This window comes from Syzygium oleosum, unplaced genomic scaffold (genome assembly GCF_021117445.2).
Source record: "Syzygium oleosum isolate NSW1041296 unplaced genomic scaffold, Sole_v2.1 Sole_v2.13, whole genome shotgun sequence".
NCBI lineage: Eukaryota > Viridiplantae > Streptophyta > Magnoliopsida > Myrtales > Myrtaceae > Syzygium > Syzygium oleosum.
The window spans coordinates 1731083-1752198 of NW_026607497.1; the positions used below are offsets into that span (position 1 = coordinate 1731083).

Below are 21116 nucleotides of genomic sequence, written 5' to 3' on the forward strand. Positions count from 1 at the left end.
GTCCTAGTGAACATCTATTCGACTATTTTTTCTATGTGGAATTAACGACTCTGCTTTGTTTTGAATTTGCTGGATTGTCGGCATTTGTAGAATGATGGACTCGGCATTTCAGCTTATGTGTTTCCCGGGTATTCTTTGCATGTCTGATCTCTCCAAATTCGAATTCCTTCTTATTTGAATGTCCATATGTTTCATCCATCCAAAACATTAGAATGTACACATATAAAGAGTTGCCTGTGGCAATTGAAGGCTTTAGTCAAAGACAATAAAGTTGGAGAGGGGGTAATGAACACCATACTTCGTTTGCTTTAGTCCAGACAACAAAGTAACGTAGATCTTATCCCGTAAACCGATAATGAACTCTACTAGCTTGACTGGCAATGAGCACATATTGTGTGTGATGATGGAAAACCATACTTCATTTGCTTTTGTTTTCCTATAAGAAGCGAAGTAAAACTTGCTTGCAGCTTGTTCTTACATTTTAGATGCTCGATGTACCAATTAGGTCCCAGCTCATGGTTGAAACCAGATAGGTATAAAAGTCACAACTTGGATTTGTTTCACATAAGGTTAAGTTTCATTAGTTATATGCCACCGGAATTTTTGGTGAACTGGTTCAGAGCCGGTGGAACCTTCTTGGTGAAACAGCTCATGGTTGACATGATATTCAATAAAAGGGGTGCTACAAATTTTGGCTGTTATCCATGCTAACCTACTTCATCGAATATTATTTCTCGAGAGTAAACAAAAATTAGACGCTAGGCATGGAGTGGATCCATTACCCAGTGAATATCACATGTACATTTTAGCAACTTTTGTAGAAATACACTATTTTTTCCCTTTAATGCAATAGTCAGTAGAGGATAAAATACAGTTGAGACGATCTGACAATTACATGTTTCCTGCTATTGATTTAGGCATGGAAACTGCCGGAGAAGGGGAGTTAGTCCAGTGATGCATCACTGAACGGTGACTGTGATGTTGAGGAGGTCTGTAGATACATGAAGATGGGTCTTCTCTGCACACAGGACAAAGCTACGGCCGACCATGTCGATTGTGGTCAAAATGCTAATTGGGGAGATAGACGTTAATGCGGAGAAGATTTCAAGACTGGGGTTGCTTTCCGAGTTCATGGACATTAAAGTTAACCAGGCCGTACAACCACCGCCGACAAGCCAAAGGCAAGGACTTGAAGTAGTATGACTCATCTCCGTCTTCAGAAGACATCACCATTTCATATGGTATAATGAGCTTCAATTCGATATATGACCGGAGTAATTGGGAACGATCATGAGGATACGAGAAACTGTAGACTCTATATTGGAGTAGGAAACTCCAATCAAGCCATTTTCGTTTTGCTGATGCGAGAAACTTTCAGCATCCTAAAACCTTTAGGTCAATCAAATTCTTCTTCTTTTTTTGTTTGTCTCTCCAAATATAAATAGCTATCCTGTACAAACATGCTACTAGGGACGAGATCATCAATAGTTATATTAAGATGCTTGCGTAGACTGTTGGAAGGTCAGTGATTTCAGCTTGTGGTCTTCTATTTGTTAGCTAGGTTGTGTTCTATGTGGCAATTTGTTTGTTTGCCGTTATTATGGTTGTCGATAAAATGGTAACAACGCCTCTACCTACGCTATTCATATCACCATTTCATTGACAACCATAATAACGTAAATAAACAAATTGCCAATACAACCCTAGCAAACAGATGAGACCACAAGCTCAAATCACTGACATTCCAACAATCTGCGTAAGCATCTTAATATAAATATCAACAATCTCATTCCTAGTAGCATCGCCCTCCAACAATCTGTGCAAGCGTCTTAATATAAATATCAATGATCTCATTCCTAGTATGATCGCCCTTCGGGTTCTCCACCGGAAAAAAAGGAGCAATTTTTCCTATTGGGAAATCTGGGTATTCCTAGCTAAGGTAGACTCTAATTTGTCACTCCCAAGCACGTTTGTAATTCACCAAAAATAGCCTACTTGTATTTTTCGAAAAATGCTTTTCAAATTTTGAGTTTTCCGTGAAACAAACGATTTTTCTTAATAAATTCATGTCTTGACAAGAATTTTCACTCTTTCAATCTTATATTGTCATATCCGTACCTAGTAAAAAAATTTGGTGTTTGCGACGGATCAATATTCTGATCAACAAAAAGGGCGGGGTGATCAACGCGGGGTTATCAAATTTCTTCCCAATAGTGGAGATTGCATCTCTCCATTTACCAACTACCCGCATTTATTACAGAAAATGCTTTAGAATACGGTCCAATTACAATATTGCCCGCCCTTTGGAAAATTCTAGAAAACACTAAAAAGGCTCGCCCGGTCTTCTTGGATCGTTCACGGCCCTCCGATCATGGGAAACCTCCGGTCCGTGACCCTAAAGTAGTAGCGGGCCAAATTTTACCGGCCCGATTTTTCGTTTTGGTCTTTTGGGCCGGTGCATTCCCTGACAGCCCAAGGGCATTTACGTAAATAGAAGATAAATAGAAAACCTAAAATGCCACCCTTTGCAATTCCCCCGATAACCCGGGGGCATTTACGGATTCCTCGACATAAAATCCCCTCGAAGAGGCGAAGAAGGCCCTGCGATTATCGCTCTTCTCGCTCCGTCAGTCATCGTCCCCAAAACTCAGGGTTTTAGAGCGCGCATCCAAAACCCTAACCATGGCGACTCAGCTCTTCTTCACCCGCTCCCTCCTCCTCTCCAAGCCTCAGCAAGCCCTCGCCTCCCTCCTCTCTCGCTCCCTCTCCTTCTCCTCCGCTCCCGCCGCCGCGCCTCGCTCCCATCTCTCCCTCCTCCCCTCCCTCCTCCGCCATCGCCTCCGCCCCCTCCTCTCCGTGGCCTCCGCCGACTTCCGCGGCCCCGCCGCCGCGGCTCCGTACGCCCGCTCTTTCGCGACGAGGTCGACTTCTTCGTCGCTCAACGATCCGAACCCCAACTGGTCGAACCGCCCACCGAAGGAGACGATACTGCTCGACGGTTGCGACTTCGAGCACTGGCTCGTCGTAATGGAGAAGCCGGAGGGCGATCCTACTAGGGATGATATTATCGATAGTTATATTAAGACGCTTGCGCAGATTGTTGGAAGGTCAGTGGTTTGATGATATATCAGGTTGTGTTCTGTGTGGCAATTTGTTTGTTGTTTGTTGTTTGTCGTTATTTTCTCTGCGTGTATTCTGTATCGCCATCGGTTGGCCGGAGGGTGAAATGAGTGGCTAGAGGTGAAATGATTAATTGTTGTGGTCAAGAACAATAAATATATTGGTTGAATTTTCAATCCGATTTTAGTATGAGTTTTGCTGTGATTAGAGTGTTTCAGCTCAAAGTTGATTCTTTATTCTTGCTTTATGTGGCAAGAATGATATGTAAGGATGATTGGGTTTGTTTTTTCTTTCAGTGCCACATGTGGCATATGTGAACACTTGCTGGTCTGATAGTTACTTTGAGAACGCCTTCTGTGCGAATGGTTCTTGAAGTGATAGTCGTTCCCTGTAGTGATTGATTATCTTGATTTATTGCTGTCCCTTTTATTTTGTCGAACCACAATTTTTTACTCGCTATTACAGTGAAGAAGAAGCCAGAATGAAGATCTACTCAGTTTCAACAAGGCACTATTATGCATTTGGAGCACTTGTATCTGAAGAGCTTTCTTACAAGCTCAAGGGTAAAGCTTTCTTGATTGGTTTTCTTTTGCTTCTCTTTTTGGAAAGTTCTGCTAATGAGTTCTGTTTTGTTACACAGATTTGCCTAGAGTTCGATGGGTTCTTCCTGATTCATACCTGGATGTCAAGAATAAGGATTATGGGGGTATGAAATCTTGATCTTCTAACTCTGCAATGAATTTGCATCCTGTGGATTACATCCTCTTGTTTATGAAAAGCGCTGCTAAAGTTTTGATTTGACTGCTTTGTTGACCTCATCATGAGGCAATTGTGCTGCTGAGGTTTTTTTTCTTGGCTGACTGTGCTTGCTTGACTATTATATGGATAGATATTGCACCTGATCTGTTGTGTTAATTAGTATTTTAATATAGTGATTTAGGCATGAATTGTTTAGCAGATAAGTTTGCTTAATGGAAACATGTTTTAGAAAGATAAAAATTCGATTCAACTGCAAATCTAGCGAAATTTGGCTTTGCGATGGACAAAAATGTCATGCTTTGCCTTTATGGTTCCTATATGAACGAGTCGAGTTTATGTAGCAGCATGAGGCCTACTTGGTCTTGCGAAAGGTAATCCTTACTGTAGGTATTATTATCATCTGCCTTTGCACTCAGCAACTCAATCAAGACCTAGCTTTATTCTATTTTACTTTTTAATACTTATTGTTCATTAGAAGCCATATATCAGTCTCAAATCAAACAAGCGAATTTGGTATATCCCATTGTGAAATTATTGCCTCTCTCTTTCATGCAATCTCTTGTTGATGTCACAATGTGTTTTTTCCACATTTGTCAGGAGAACCTTTTATTAACGGGCAAGCAGTTCCTTATGACCCCAAGTACCATGAAGAATGGGTGAGAAATAATGCTCGAGCTAACGAGAGGAACGGGCATAATCGTCGACCCCGTGATTTCAACGGATCGAGGAACTCTGAAAGGAGGGAAAATATGCAGAATAGAGATTTCCAAGCCAGAGACATGCCACCTATGCATAACCAAGGGATGCAGAACCCTCCACCTCAAGGCAACATGCCTCCACCAAATATGGGTGGTGGAATGCCCCCACCGAGCAACTTTGGTGGGATGCCTCCGCACAACCAAGGTGGAATGCCCCCAAGCAACTATGGTGGGATGCCTCCACGTAACCAGGGTGGAATGCCACCAAACAATTTTGGTGGGATGCCTCCAAACAACATGGGTGGGATGCCACCACAAAACAACATGGGTGGGATGCCTCCGCAAAACAACATGGGTGGGATGCCGCAAAACAACATGGGTGGAATGCCACCACAAAACAACATGGGTGGGATGCCTCCGCAAAACAACATGGGTGGGATGCCTCCGCAAAACAACATGGGTGGGATGCCACACCAAAACATGGGCGGAATGCGGCCCCAGAACAACATGGGCGGAATGCCGCCCCAAAACAACATGGGAGGAATGCCGCCCCAAAACAACATGGGTGGACCGCCGTCAAATAGCATGGGTGAGAAGCCACCTCAGAGCAATATGGGAGGGATGCCTTACAACAATATGGGTGGAATGCCACCGCAAGACATGGGGGCTGCTCAGAATGCTGGAGGCTTTTCACAGAATCAAGGATGGTCCAATACCATGCCTCAAAGAGATGCTGGGAATATGCCAAACTATCAGAGCCAGAATTACACTCCTAGCAGGGACCCGTCAACTGTACCGGGTGGAAATGCTTATTAGGTCTAGAGTGTTGGCCTAGAGAAAAAACTTGGATCGCCGGTCATGTGATTTTGATGTATAGCTAAAACGGATGGACCTGCCTGATGTATGCTTTATTTGCTGCTCTTAAACTTCCAATTTCATTTACTTCGTTTGGATTGGTGCATGAGTCTAATATCTGTGCCTACTCAATGCAAGGTCAACCAGGTTGCATCAAGAGACTAGGAGATGGCTGTGTTGAGGAAGTGTCTACATTGCACTTTTGCAGTTGATCCTTTCTATCTATGACTTCTTCTCATTGCTCGGATTCTCAGTGACATTATTTTCGATGGCTGTATTCGTTTTGTGGGAAACGCTGCCCTCTATACTTTTGAGTTCTTGTTAAGCTATAAATTTTCCTGTGTGGCTCTGGATGATATTCGTTTTTTGAGGCGAGACTCTTGTGAGAGCATACAAGGGAAATGAATGTATTCATCAGTAAAGGGAAAGAACTAGGCCTTAGAACAGAACAGGAAGATGACGTATTTGAGTCGTTAGTTTTCTTAGGTGTTGTCCTGTTCTTATGTGTAGGTGTCGAATGGGTTTACATGGATTATGTGAAGGCGAGAAAAAGCAAGAAACCACTGTCAGATGAAAAGGATAAAGAAAAAGGCACATGGGGACGACAGAAAATCTTCCCCGAAGTGAATCTGTTTTCAAATTGAGAATGCAAACAGGGAAAACTAACAATCGCCCCTGCCATGGACGTTTGTCTCATGTCCCGGCTTGGGGCATCCTTCTAGCGTCCTTATACGCCGACACGATGGGGGCGCTTCGGTTGTCAGCTTTGGAACGCGGTAATAAATCACGTCCCCGGTTTGAAGCAGCGACGGGTGTCGAGCAGCAATGAGAAATGAACGTTTTCGGGGAAAGTCCAGGGATGCTACTTAAACGTCCGACAACGGCGACCTTTTTCGCAACTCACCGTTTGATTCTCGCCAACATCAGAAATGGAGAAAGTTATGGGAGACCTTAAAAAACTTCCTCGGAAGCGCAAAGATTTTTAAAATACGTCTCTGTCCCGCATAACAAATGCCCCGATTTACATCTTTCCCGGAAGTGAACGATGGACGTCGTTCAAGGGAGAAAACTCTTCCATTTCTATGACTCAGTTGCTTAGGAAACAAAATGAAGAAAGGATATGTCGGAACACTTCTCTTACTCGCAATAGACAGAGTATATGAAAGAATTAGGTCGCACTATTTTGACAAGTTTCAAGACATTACCACCCTATTTGAAAGGTTTAATCGTGTAATAAATAGCAAAGTAATATAAGAAATATGAACTAAAGTTTGGAGCAGCTCCTTAAAATTTTCGAGAGATCTAATGGCCTCGCTTTATTGAATATTTCATTCATGACCATCAGATGCAACTTCAGGGATCTGTAAATGGGTAAATCTCGTATCTAAGTCGACAATCGATCAGCTGAAAAGTAGCCCCAATTCTTGAAGGGCATTCTTGTCTGATTAGACCAGCTGCAGCATTCAAACAAACGGAACAATCGTATATCGTAATCTCCCCATTGCACGCTCCATGGCCGTAAAAGGAATCAAGGGTCCGAGTATTGTTATCTTTTATCTGGAATGTGTTGTAGCACCTAAAACCCGAAAATGGAGTTTGTGTAAAGAGAACATGGAGAACTACTTCCAAGGCATTGTGGTAGTATGGCTCATCGCTTGACCCGCCGAACCCTTGGCTATAGCTAACGAGGACACCGCCGTCAGATCAGGAGGACATCCTGTGACCTTGTCATAAAAGATAGAATAACACAAGCACCAGAGTTGCAATCCGCTTGAAAGAACTCATCTTTTTCGTTTCTCCTTTTCTCGGTTCTCTTATCTTTCTCTGTAGAGAAGTTGCGGAATGTTGAAGGCTTGGCCCATGTTATATATAAGATGTTCTTGTTACTGTCCTTTCCCCAGTGGTAACAATTGCCATTAGAGATGACGGAGGAATCTACACTATCTAGTTTTTGTCGCACAATCCCAATTCTAGGGAATATTTTACTTTGGGAAAAATTATCATAATAGTTTGGAACTTATTACAATTGTATCAATTCAGTAGTAAAATTTTTTTTATTAAAACTTTTGCAATTTTGCCGTTTCAATCCATTTGGCCAATTTTGGTCGACCGGCGCTGATGTGGACGTCGGCCGTCTGGCCGACGTTGATGTGGCAATTTAAAAAAAAATTTGGAATTTTTTTCCTTTCTCTTTCTTTTTTTTTTCTTCCGGTTAGGGGCCATGGCCGGCAAGGTCGACCTCGCCTGCCACTGGTGGGCGATACTGGCGAGGGCAAGCCTCGCTGTCATTGGGCAAGATCGAGCTCGCGTAGCCATGGCGAGGCTCGCCCTCGATGGCCCTAGCCTCTAGTTGGTTTGGCGACCGGCCAATGGAGAAGGAAAGAGAAAGGAAAGAAAATAAAAAATACACAAAAAATTGCCACGTCAGCGTCGGTCGGTCGGCTGGCGTAAAGTTTTTTTTTCTGTTGATAATGAATTTCTATCAAATGCATTTATTTGTTCTTCCAAGGTTTTTCCTTCTTCTTGTTGCTACATATATCGTTTGTACATATCTATTCCATGTCAGTGGCTGCCGATCAAAATTGACGGGATGGACTGAAACGGCACAATTGAAAAAGGTTCAGGATTGAATTTGACATAATTGCAATACCTTTAGAACTGTTTTCATAATTTTCCTGGATTTTGATGTATAGCTTAAACGGGTAGAGCTGCCTGACGTGTGCTTTTATTTGCTGCTCTTAAACTTCCAATTGCATTTATCTAGTCTGGATTGGTGCATGAGTCTAATATCGGCGCGAGCTCAGTGCAAGGGTTTAGATTACGGTACAGGGTAATCAACCAGGTAGCATCAAAAGACTAGGAGATGGCTATGGTCAGGAAGTGTCTTCATAGCACTTTCGCAGTTGAAGAGTATTTCTGGACCTTTCGTCTACTTTATCTACGACTTCTTCTCATTGCTCGGATTCTCAGTGACCTATTACTTTCGATGGCTGTATTTGTTTTGTGGGAAACGCTGCCCTCAAAACCGTCGTTTTCTTGTTAAGCTATCAATTTTCCCGTGTGGTTCTCAAATAGTTTTTGACGCAAGACTCTTGCGCTCGCAGACAAAGGGTAGTGTGCGTTTTCATCAGTAGAGGTACGGAACAAGGCCTTAGAACAGAACAGAGAGGATGATGTGTATATATAGATTTTTTTGATCCGAGAGGATGACATATATTCACATAGAAGGAGGGAAGAGGAGATAAGCGAGCCGAAGCAGGTCCTCTTCCTCCATAGCATGGCCAAATTTTAGTTAGTGGTCTCGATTTCCTTCCTTGACTTCACCAGCTATACTCATGAGAGTGCCATTACCAAGTGGGAACTGCACTGTGCCTTACAAGAAATCACCGTTCACGAAGTGATTATATACATCGATTAGTTGTTAATTTTCTTGGTTTGGGATGACCTTATAATGTCTATTGACTCCATGGCAATGACGGAGAAACTCTATCGACAATAACCTGATCACCGCAGATTGGCCAGCGCGATGACTTTCTTTGCCTTCCAGACGAGTGACGCCTACATAAAGCACAAAAAATTGCTGCAGCCTTAAAGAGTGCCTTTACCAAGTGGGAACTGCACTGTGCCTTATAAGATATCACCATTCACAAAGTGATTATATACATCGATTAGTTGTTAATTTTCTTGGTTTGGGTGACCTTATAATGTCTATTGACTCCATGGCAATAACTGAGAAACTCTGTTGACAATAACCCGATAACCGCAGATTGGCCTGCGCGATGACTTTCTGTGCCTTCCAGACGAGCGACGCCTACATAAAGCACAAAAAAATTGCTGCAGCCGTCATTATTCAGATATTAACCTCAAGCATGACATGAGGAGTTGAGTGGTTTACAAGTTTCCCCTGGTCAACTCTTCCTTCTCATCTGCTTCACATAGTTCTTAAATAAGCGTTACTCTCATCTATTGCACCTGCTTACACCAGAGAGCACATAGCCAATGGGGATCGGCCAAAGAGGTGATGAGCTCGACGATGCGAAAGATGCCGAGAAGTCGATAAGAAAGAAGATGAGGAAGAAGCTCCGGAGCTGCCTCTGGCTCTGCTTCTCCTGCGTGGAGTTGGATTCGGTGGTCCCAGAGGACGAACAAAAAGCGAACTCGGTGTTGGAGCAGAAGACTTGCTTGCTCATGTGCTGTTCCGGCTTTGTAGTGAAAAAGAAGGGCTAAACTTGTTTTGTCTTTACACAATAAGGTGAAAGCTTATTACATATGTAAGGCTTCTGTTATCGTGAGGTGGTTTATGTGTGCCGTACGTAGATAATGGGTCTGCATCATCTTCTCAGTCTGTGAAAAGTTTTCTTATATGTTATAAGAGCATATACTTGCATAAACTCGATCCGGAATAGAATCGGTCAATTATAATCTCTGATCGTTTAAGCCTCATCGCGTGAACACTACATAATCTAACCGTTAAAAATCATGAAGCCCATGTGATTTTGGAGGGTCGATTTGTATCGCCCGTCTTGACAAGCAATGCGATCAACTCGGAGTGGAGTTGTCATTTCTATTCTAGTTTCATTTATATTGTTTTGTTGTGCAAAATTGGTAACCAATCTAGAAGTGAGCATTCCTCCAAATTTTAATGAACAATGATTCTATGTCTTAACTCATTGGATGACTGCCCTATTCTTTTTTCACGTGTTAAAAAAATAGTTACACATAGAATTTTGGTGTAAGCTCATTTTCTTTTTCCTGATGCGCAACTTCTATGAAGCAATTTTTTTTTTTTCACAATTTTCATGGCCAAGTAAATGAATCAACATATACTTTGCTCCAACGCCTCAGCAACAATCAAACATAATAATTAAGTTTAAATTTTCATTCCATGGCTTTCTTCATTCAATTCTCCCTCGTGCCATCCCTAAGTTGCTCTTAGTAACTGAATCAACAACATAATCAAATCCAATTACTCTAATAGCGGATCGGGAGCGAAAATCTAATTGAATCTCGCTCAAATCAGGACTCCAGAGATCGATCTATTTTAGGAGAGATTATAACGTGCACCGTACAATTTACATGGCTTCTCTCACACATGATAACATGGACATGACATTTTCACGAGAGATATGGGAATTCCTTTCCTGGACTTGGGTCCATTGGATTAGGCGGATCTCAATTGTCAACGTTGGGGAAAATTCCAAATAAGGGCATGAAGTATCATCATTTTCTCAAATAAAAACCTGAAGTGGACTTTGTATCAAATAATGACTTGAAGTGGCATGTCAGTCTCAAATAAGGGCCTAATAATGAGAGTTTCAAATAAGAGCCTGACTTCGCCGATCATCGGACGGCGAAATATTCCAGTCGGCGACCATCGAGGTCAAGGGCATTTTCGTCCAAAAATAATTTTAATTTTAAATAATTTTAATTTTTTTCTTTTTCCTTTTCTTTATTTTTTCCTTTCTTTTCGTTTTTTCCTTTTTTGATCTTCTCTTTGTTTTGCCGATGGCCGGGCCGCCCACCAGCGAAGCCCGGGAAGGGCCGGGCAAGGGTCGCCCTCGCCGGATTTGGGCGAGGCGACCTCGCCCTGGGTGAGGCCTCCCTCGAAAGCCACTGGCGAGGGCCGGCCTCGCCTGGGCAACCAGTGGCCGGCGAGACCCTCGCGAGGCTGTCCCTCACCGGCAGCTGGTGAGGCGACCCTCGTCCGTTGCCGGCGAGGGTGACCCTTGCCCAAATATGGTGAGGGCTGGCTCGTCCATGGTCGGCGAGGTCGTCCCTCGCCTGTTGCCGGTGAGGTCGTCCCTCGCCTGTTGCCGGTGAGGCCACCCTCGCCCAGCCCTCCCCGGGCTTCGCCGGTGGCCGGTCACTGGCGAAGCATAAAGAGAAACTAGAAAAAGAAATAAGGAAAAAAAAAAAGAAAGGAAAAGAATTCAAAAAAGTTAAAAGATGTAAATGCCCTGACCATCCAGAAAGTTAGGCGCTTATTTGAAACAGAAATAGCCACTTCATGCCATTGTTTGGCACAAAATCCACTTCGGGCCCTTATTTGACAAAAATGAAGGCACTGTAGGTTCTTATTTGATACAAAATCCACTTTAGACCCTTATGTGACAAAATGAGGGCACTTCAGGTCCTTATTTGAAATTTTCCCTTGACTTTATGAGTCCTATGTAGGCTCTACGTATGAGTTTCACAAAACTAACGGTTATGATACATTTGATTCAGTAAATCTAGGTTCAGGCAAGAATGTCCCTATGAGACGGCGATATGAAACGAGCCCAACCCAATTTTGAAAGCCTTTATATTAGACGAGCGCGAACCCAGCCGACTCTTAAACCACTCCATGCGCTCTCCGCCACGAAACATCCAAAAGTAGTCAACTTCCAAATGGCCCTATCAGAAACAGAATAGTTTGGCTGCAAGGAATCACATATGCCAGCTTGAATCTGTACCAAATCCTCCTATCTAGCAAGCAGGAGGCCAAAACCAGTGTGAATCACATGTAGCATCAGCTACAAAAGGGTAATGATTGAGCCGAGGGCCATGGGGATGCCAATAATCATGCCACCAGAAGGTAGATCTTCCATCTCCAGGACATGCTTTAAAAAAAGGTGGGGGCATCATTTCTAAGCTTCAATAACTTCCTCCAAAATGGATGAGGAATTAGCTGAGATGGGCAAAGTCCAAAAGGACTCGCCTTTCAGCCTACAAGCAACCAGAAATGGATCCTGCCTGCGCAAAAAAATCAACCATATACATCTCATGACTCAAGCAAATAGTATCCAGACTTACTTTGGCCCCTTTAGCAGAGGAGCCATCACCTTGCCACATAAAAGCCAGACTTTATGCTCGATCGACTTAATGACCTTGTATGGGAGTACATATAAATGTAATTGACAGGGTAGCGTCGAGAGACTAGGAGATGGCCGTGGTCTGGAGGTGTCTCCATTGATTGCCTTTTCATCGTACACTTGCAGTTGAATACTTTGTCTAAACGTTTCCTCATCTCATGAAACCCTTTATCTATGACTTCTTCTCTTTGCTCGGATTCTCTATTAACTTCTTTACTTTCGATGGCTGTATACTAGGGTGGTGTATGTTTTCATCAGTAGAGGGACACTTAGGGCTTATAACAGAATACAGAGGATGATGTGTATATTCACATGGAAGGAGGGTAGTGTATGCAGAGGTTTTGGTTGAAATACATGGGTAGTCAGCTCATTCGATGTGAGCAAAAGTTTGGTCAATGCATAAGTCATCAATGAACGAAACAATTGGCGGGCTATAAGCTCATCGATAGTGCAAGATGTCAATACAACAAGGTAGTGAGATTAGTGCATAGGTTATCAATGGCATTCTTCACCGGCTGACAACTTGAAGGAAATCGACCAATAAAATCATCGATATCTAACAAATACAGATTTTGCCAAGTGTTGAAGCAGTGTCATTTACCGACAAAACATAAATCTGCCAACACATCAGTTGGAGACGAAGATGGTGGATTGACACGAACACATATTGCCAGATGATTATGCCTACAACCTCGGAAATCGTAATTTCTTGTTGATAATCGCTGATAGATGATAGATGAACGTGTCTAAAATTTCGAAAATCATATACTGCTTATTAATAATCGTAGATAGTGCTAATAAGTTATTCGTGAATTCAAAATCCATAGTTGTGTGAGATCATCAATTAATAATACTTTTCAAATTTTAGTGAAACACGCGTCATCCACTGCATCGGCCAAATTTTTAATCAGTGGGTCTCCTTTGTATTACCGAGAAACTCGATTGACAACAACCCGATCGCCGGGATTGGCCAGCGCGGTGACTTACCTTGCCTTCCTGACGAGTGACGCGGACATAAAACACAGAAAATTGCTGCAAACTTAACCATTAAGGTGTTGACCTCTACAAACCCATGATGAGTCTTTGAGTTTTTGACAAGTTTCCCTTGTTCAACTCTTCCTTGTCATCTCGCTCCACACAGTTGATATATAAGCGTTGCTCTCGTCTCTTGGACGTTGCACACACCAGAGAGCACGTAGCCAATGGGGATCGACCGAAAGGGCTACGAGATCGCCGATACGGAAGACGCCGAGAAGTCGATCAGAAAGAGGATGAAGAAGAAGCGCCGGAGCTGCCTCTGGCTCTGCTGCTCCAACGTGGAGACGGGTTTGGTGGTTCGAGAGGACGGACAGGAAGAGAAGGCGGCCGACAACAGTTTGCCGGCGGTGAGTGCTCTCTCTCACGTTGATGGGAAGGAGAAGGGTGTTTTGGTGTTGGGGAACAGGTCTTGCTTGCTCATGTGCTGTTCCAACTTGGAAGGGAACACAAAGGGCAAACCGTCAGATAAGGTGTAAAACGCTCAGGCGCTGTTTCTGTCTTCAACAAATAAGGCGAAAAGCTTACATATATGTAAGGCATCTGTTGTTGTGAGGTGGTTTCTTTGTGCCGTATGTTGGATAATGTGTCTGCGGTGTCTTCTTGGTCTGTATAATGTTTTCTTAAATGGAACGAGAACAAGTTCTTTTCTAAACTCGATCCGTAACATGATTGGTTAATTACAATCTTTGATCGGTTAGCTCTCATCACGTGAATCCCATGTAATCTAATAGGTAAAAGGTTAATTGCGCATCTGATCCATGGATTACTGTTCGGGCAGGTGAATCTCAAGTAATTTTGGAGGCTCAGACTTGTATTGCTGGTCTTGACAAGTTGCTTAGGGTAAATTCTGTGGGAGCTTGTGATAATTGATGCAACCGACGAAGAGTGAAGTGAACCATGAAAGTGATTTCCTGTTGCTTTTAAGAAACTACAAATCCTGCAAATAAGCTTTCACCTTGGGCAATCTCTCTAAATCGCGTATAATCATCATCTCATGAAATGAACTAACCCTTAGATCATAGTACAATCAATTCGAAGTGGAATTGTCATCTTTATTCTAGTTTCGCTTATACTGCTTTATTGTGCAAAGTTGGTAATCCAATTTACAAGTGAGCATTCCACCAGATGAAATGAACAACGATTCTATGTCTTGACTCATGGAACCACGGCTCTATTTTTTTTTGTCATACGTCGAAAACAATTTACACATTGATTTGGGGGTGTAAAGCTCACTTTCTTTTCCTAATGCGCAACTTTTTCCAAGTACCATTTTCTTCTTCTTTCTTCATTTTTCTGTAGCCAAGTAAACGAATCAACACATGATTTTCTCGAACACCTCTATCAGTGAATCGTGGCGCGAAAATCTAATTGAAATATGTCCAACCAATCAATCCACGAGAGATTATTCCATGGTCGGGTAGAATGGAAATCCGAACTAAATCGAACCGTTGATGCCCCTAGTCACCTCTCCTCTCCCACCCGGACGTGACGTTTTCACGAGAAGGAAGGGAATTTTCTTCTCTAGACCAGGACCATCGGGGACTCGAGTGGATCTCAATCGTTGATTAGTGGGTCATACGGGAACGTTACGTGTGGGTCTTAGAAAAATCAAAGGTTACGATGCGTTCTGATCCATTGGATCCAGTTTCAGGTAAGAATGTCACTGCGAGAGGAGGGCCATGTAAGACGGGCCCAGCCCAATTTGAAAGCCTAACCCGGCCCAACTCGAAGAGCGTCGTCGTCGTCGTCTTCTTCTTCTTCGCTTCGCCTCCGCGTGAGGGTTTCACAGCAAGAATCTCTGATCTCCCAAACTTCCTTGGCTTCATCCCGACGGCAAAATCCATGGAGACCTTCGCCGTCCCTTTCGCGGTGGACCTCTCTAAGAAGCGCAAGATTGAGGACAACAACAACGGGTTCGCGCCGCCGACGGAGCAATCGGACGCCGTCCCCGCGCTCGACCCCTTCGAGGCTCGCAAGATGATCGAGCCCTTCACCAGGGAGCAGCTCCTCGACGTCCTCCAGGAAGCCGTCATCAACCACCCCGATGTGCTCTACGCGGCCCGCGCCGTGGCGGACGGCGACGCCACGCAGCGGAAGCTATTCGTGCGCGGCCTCGGATGGGAGACCACCACCGAGGGGCTCCGCTCGCTCTTCTCTGTGTACGGAGAGATCGAGGAGGCCGTCGTGGTCCTCGACAAGGCCACGGGTAAGAGCAAGGGTTATGGGTTCGTCACGTTTAAGCACGTGGACGGCGCGCTCCGTGCTCTACGGGAGCCGAGCAAGAAGATTGATGGCCGAGTCGCAGTTACCCAGCTCGCTGCCGCCGGTAATACCGGGTCGAATGCGAATCCCGTGGATGTTTCCAATAGGAAGATTTATGTAGGTAATGTGCCGATTGATATGCCCTCGGATAAGCTTTTATCTCATTTTTCTGCGTATGGTGAGATTGAGGAGGGCCCACTGGGGTTTGATAAGCTGACTGGGAAGTCGAGGGGTTTCGCTCTGTTTGTATATAAGACGATGGATGGAGCACAGGCTGCGTTGGTGGAACCGGCGAAAATGATTGATGGGAGACAGGTAAACTGTAAATTGGCGATCGATGGGAAGAAGAAACCTGGAGCGGGGCCTATGGGAGGTCCTGGTGCACCTGGTGGGCATGGGGATCGCCCAGTTGATGGAATGGGAATGGGTGGTGTACCTTCCTTTGCGGGGTCTGTTCCGGGGCAGTATGGTCCGAGTTCGGTTGGAGGTTACGGTGGGTATTCGGGTCAACCATCGGTGGGTCTGATGAATTCGGCTTCAATCGGCGGCCCCAGTGCGACTTCTATCTCCAATCAGGCTCCTTCATCCCTGGGCGGTGTTGGTGGTTATGGTGGTGGACTAGGTGGTCCATATGGTGGTTACGGCGGGCATGGGTCTGCAGGCTATGGAGGGATGGGTGGTGCTCTTGGCGGACATGGTTCTGCTGGGGGTTTTGGTGGCATTGGCGGCGGTTTGGGCGGTGCTGCAGGTGGACTAGGTGGCGTGGCTTCAGGTTTTGGAGGTGCTGCCACTGGATCATCTCTGTATCGGCCTTCAGGTGGGTATCCAGAAGGGGGGAACTATGGGTTGTCATCATCATCTGCTTACCCTAGTCAGACTCAGCAGCCAACAGGGACCTCACCTGTGCCAAGGGTTCACCAAGGAGGAATGTATCCCAGTGTGCCTCCTTATTATTGAGGTAATGTCGTATTTGCATTTAATCCATGTCGTTCTTTATCTACACTTTTTCTTTGTCATGTGGTCACGTACTGTGATTGCAGCTGTTTCCTTGCTAGTTATTTTTTGTTTGTCCGTAGAGGATAGTTTTGTTTCGTAGTTTGCTGTTGAATGCCTTTATGCTTTTGTTTCTGTGGCATCATCATCTATTCATATTCTTGGCTGCTGTACTTTTCTTTGATCATGGCATGACACAGCTATGAATTTAGTGGTTGACCTGGATTTATATTTTTGAGTTTTGTCCATCTTTTGGTTTTCCATCTTACATTAATTTGTAGTGACGCATGTGGTTTGGCTTCAGATGGCTGTCCAGTTAGCATGATGTCTGTTGTCACTTTTCAGTGTCAATTGTTGCCTTTTTCAATGTAGACCTCCTTATATATTTTGCTCTTGCGCTTATGCAGTTGGCTATCTGGGTGCGATGCATTTGCATGTGTTTTCATGCATGTTGGAGGGTACTATGCTTGTGGGCTCTTAAGTGTCATCCTTTTTGTGTGATATTTGCACATCCTGCGGATTTCTTTCTGCATGCATTTACTAAGTAGAATTCTTTAAATTAGTACCAAAGCATCTGATTGCTCTATGGATTTTCCTCTTCAAGACTTATGCAGGATACATGTGCACCCCTAAGGCAATAAAATAAAATGGATTAATTAATTAGTATGGATTAGGGATTAGATTTTTGTTTGCATGGGCATCTCTGAAGGCCTTGTTCACTGAAGTTTTTAAGCAAATATATGTTGTCTTTCAAGCATTTTGTATGGTATTGCCATGAGTTGTCTTATTAAAATTATTGAAGTATGACCTGACATAACTGTGGAATGGACAAGATTGGTAAATAAAAGCATCCTTAGTTATTCTTCCGGAGTTATTGAATTTGTACTTGACCGCATCATCCTTGTCTATTTTAGCTTGAAGTTTATGCTTCATGGTTGTGAAATGATGTATTGAGTTGTGATCAATATTTTATTCAGGTGTATGACAGCTTGTTGGGGCAGATGCTATTATCATTCTGGTGATTGACTGAATGCAAACAATATTTCTCTGGTTTGATGAATGCATTAGCTGTGCTTTTGCGGCCTCTCTTGACTCATCTTCTCCTTAATGATGTGGATCTGACTACTGTTAGCTAAAGCATCTTCAGATTAGATTTGATATTTTGGAAGCTTCTGTAATATCCGAGCTCTTTTCTTGAATGGAGGTGTTTACGAGCAGAAGTGTTGATGTTTAGTGAAAGGTTTCTTGTACTCATTTTTATGATTGTTTCCTTTACCATTATATGCCCCATAAGGATTTTGGAATTGTTTTTTTATTGGCGATGGTTGCACGGATGTTATTTGAGTTGCTTACTTTGGTGATGTCTTTTTATGTGATGATTCAAGTTTGAAGGGGTAAGAAAGAATCCCAAAAGTTTTTTTTTCCCTCTTTGAATTAGCTTTATTAGAGAATCCTGGTTTTTCAGTGGGTAGGGATGGCTGGTTTTTTCTCATTTGGTTTTCTGGCCTCGTCTCTCCCTTGCTTTTGCATATATACAATTTGGTTTTTGGAGTTCTGGGTTTTGGAAGGGTTCAGATAGTGGTTTCTTGAACACAAATTTTTGGAATATAAACTATTAAGTTCTTTTTTCTGTACTCAACTTCAAGGACATGACTTTCAATATTCCTGAAATCCCTGCTTAACCTTTTCACTTCCATCCCGCTGATTTGTTGATCCTTGGATAATGGCAGCTATACAAATTACAACGGTTAGCTGCTGCCGGCAGACATTTGCTTCTGCAAGTCTCTTTCTAGCATCATCATGATTAGTGCCTTTCTTTTGGTCGGGAACCGTGAAACATGTATCGTCCAACATTTTTTTATAAAATGATATTGCTTTTGGAAGTCATTCTGCAAGTCTGTGATGTCATGCAGCTAGTGCGCTATGCATGGCTTTTGTTTCAAAGAAACTTGTTTCTGTGTTGAGTGTAGTGGCCTGTCGTTATGGGTGAAGGCTATATTCTCTCGTCTCTGACTTGGGTGGGGGCAATCCTGTGATTCTTTATTCTCCCCTACTTGTCCTGAAGTGAGTTGTCGTTAATGGTTGGGATTTCAAACTTGTATCATGGTGATTGCGTGGTTCTGGAATTCAAATTTTTCCTACAAGTCAATATCTGTTCCTCAATTGTTTCATGATGTTATTTTTATGTTGTGTATGATGCTCCAGCTTGCTAGGTTAGCCTGTCATATGGGTTTAGTCTTGTGCACTGTTGCTTCGAGTGTAACATTCTCTCTGTACAAGCTTGTTGTCCTAATTATTGAGTCTTAGCTTTTGCTGGTGCAATATTTAATGCACCCTGGGACTAAGCTGAAGTTTGTGCTCTTTATCTCTTTTATCTTTAAGTCGAGCTTGACTTACTGGCATCTGCTTCTTCATATGGTATATCAAAGGTGCTAAAAATGCGATATTTAGGAAGCTGGGGAGAGTGAAATAAGCTTTTGGATGCACACTCTAGTACCATTGTTTGATGAGAGTATTTGTTATGCAATGATCATCTCCTAATTGAAGGAGAATGTTAAAGGTGATCGAAAGTTCTTGGACAATTTATCCATCGTGGTCTTTAAGATGCTTTTGTGCCTTTGATGCCACTTTGGATGAACTTATTTTGTTTGATAAAAGGAGGTAAAATATCCCACTCAAATGTCAGAGGGTACTCATCACTTGTGGGAGCTTATCGAAGTTGTTATGTTGATCATTTTGGAAGAAGAGGAAGATTTCATGGCTTGAATTGTTTCGTTGATTTTTGACTTTTTAACTTTGTGTGGTTTGTAGGATAAGATGGTATTTGGCTGATTTTCCACTAGATGTAGTGGTTGATTCACGAAAGTTGGATGGGTATTATGGGGATAAATTTGTAGGTGTTTTTGGACCAAAAACTTTTAATCCAAGTAAATATGCGTGCACAATGTTAGGGACTTTTTAATTTTCTTTTGGGTTGATGCATGGTTGTTAACTTGGGTGGAGGGAATGTTGTGCTCCCGGAGTGCCCAGAAACTTCTCGCATAATTTAGCCACATTGCTTTGATAGCTTGAATCATCATCCCATTGATATTGCAGAGGTGGTATTTAATTATATACGCTTTGATGTCTACAATACTAAGTGAGATGACCCTAATCAATGCTCTTTGAAACTCGGTTGTCAAGTCCCCCCTTTCAAGAAATCTTCAGCCAGAGGCATTCCAAATCAGCAGACTCGATGATCTAGTTCAGAACAATTGACAATTTGACATGGTGATGATTTGTTGTCCTGATTGTTGTCTAAATGTTGGTAATTCAGGTCCATTCCATGTCCGTACGTGATCGATAGATGGTAGTGACTGTCTTATGAAGCTTTAACTTAATTGTTCTTTCTATAGTAAAATATGGTTTTATGAATTGATGTGGCTAAGTTTACAATGGAATTGGAGAAATAGGAAGTGGCTTAGTAAGTCATCTCATTCTTTTAATGCTTTTGCCTTTCCTTGTTCTGACCCATTTTTCCTCGTCCTTGTTCATGGGGCACGAGACATGACCCCTTTCGAGTAGGGCCGAGGCCAGGGAAGTTCTGAGAGAAGAGTTTCCGCCACCAGCTGCGACGTTGTATTGTGTCAGAGTCGGATGAATTTCAGGCGATGCTGTTGTTGGATTCTTTTTTACGCAACGGGACGGATGACTCCTGAAAATTAGGACATAAGCTTGCTAAGTTCGGAAATATTGTATTTGTAGCACTCGTCAGGGCACTCAGGATGTATCTCATGCAATGCTAGACAAATCATCGATTGTTGTTTTCTCAAAAGGAATTTTGGAAAACGAGTTTCAGCTAGTGAAATAGAGAAAAGTAAGTTAATTGATCTACTATTGGAAAAGATAAGTACTTTGACGGTATTAAAAATATAAGTTGGATGAATATATCAATAGAACTGATAAGATAGTCTAAGGAAATATAGTTAAGTGGAAGGGGAAAAAAAGAACTCAACCACAAAAAAGTTGAATTACACGAATCAATACTCATTATTATACTAATTAATCCTTTAAAATAAAGGGTAATCAATTTTTGTCATTTTACTTTTGTATTGAGGCATTTTCCTTTTTAATTAGATTTATGTTTGTTCTTTTGCTTATAATATGTCATTTGGTCATATAAAAGCGGATGTGTTTATCACATAGTTTCTAGCTTTTTACAAGAATGGTAAAAGAGAGACTTGCGTACGGAGAAGGGATGAAAATAAACGTTTGCCCTTAAAAAGGCAAGTGCGTTGTATGCGTGGAGAGTTGAAATTTTGGATCAGGATCTCAGTCGAAGAAGAGAGAGAGACCAACTCCACCATCATCAGATTTGTTTGCTGAGGTGCTCTAGCACATACGGGAAAATCCAGAAATCACTTTGTGTCCAGACAACAATCGCCAAATCCAGGAGTTGGCCATGCATCGAACGAAAATTTGTAAAGTGGAGCCCGGGGAAGAAGAAAGGCGAAAAGAGAATCTATATCTTCACCCTCGATTTGGAAGTCACCGGAGAAAG

At 42.9% G+C, this 21116-nt stretch overlaps 2 protein-coding genes across 7 annotated transcripts; both read left to right on the forward strand.

The window, feature by feature from the left end:
- Positions 1–2577: 2577 nt before the first annotated feature.
- LOC115681276 (multiple organellar RNA editing factor 8, chloroplastic/mitochondrial) lies at positions 2578–5788 on the forward strand. 4 transcript variants are annotated; one of them, XR_008817789.1, is made up of 6 exons: positions 2578–3107; positions 3586–3683; positions 3761–3826; positions 4477–4863; positions 4915–5478; positions 5571–5788. XR_008817789.1 is itself a non-coding variant. In XM_056317247.1 (5 exons), exons 1-5 carry the CDS (start codon positions 2683–2685, stop codon positions 5391–5393), a joined length of 1455 nt encoding a protein of 484 aa, XP_056173222.1. In that variant the 5' UTR covers positions 2578–2682; the 3' UTR covers positions 5394–5519. The 4 variants fall into 4 exon arrangements, 2 of the variants coding, with proteins under 2 accessions (XP_056173222.1, XP_056173223.1); XR_008817790.1 differs by having other exon boundaries at positions 5580–5788; XM_056317247.1 differs by lacking the exon at positions 5571–5788 and having other exon boundaries at positions 4915–5519.
- A 9138-nt stretch (positions 5789–14926) lies between these two features.
- Positions 14927–20417, forward strand: LOC115681183 (UBP1-associated protein 2C-like). Of its 3 annotated transcripts, none has more exons than XM_030605030.2 (2): positions 14927–16541; positions 17554–20417. In XM_030605030.2, exon 1 carries the CDS (start codon positions 14942–14944, stop codon positions 16538–16540), a length of 1599 nt encoding a protein of 532 aa, XP_030460890.1. In that variant the 5' UTR covers positions 14927–14941; the 3' UTR covers position 16541; positions 17554–20417. The 3 variants fall into 3 exon arrangements, with proteins under 3 accessions (XP_030460890.1, XP_056172931.1, XP_056172932.1); XM_056316956.1 differs by having other exon boundaries at positions 19006–20417; XM_056316957.1 differs by having other exon boundaries at positions 20121–20417.
- The last annotated feature ends 699 nt before the right edge of the window (positions 20418–21116 follow it).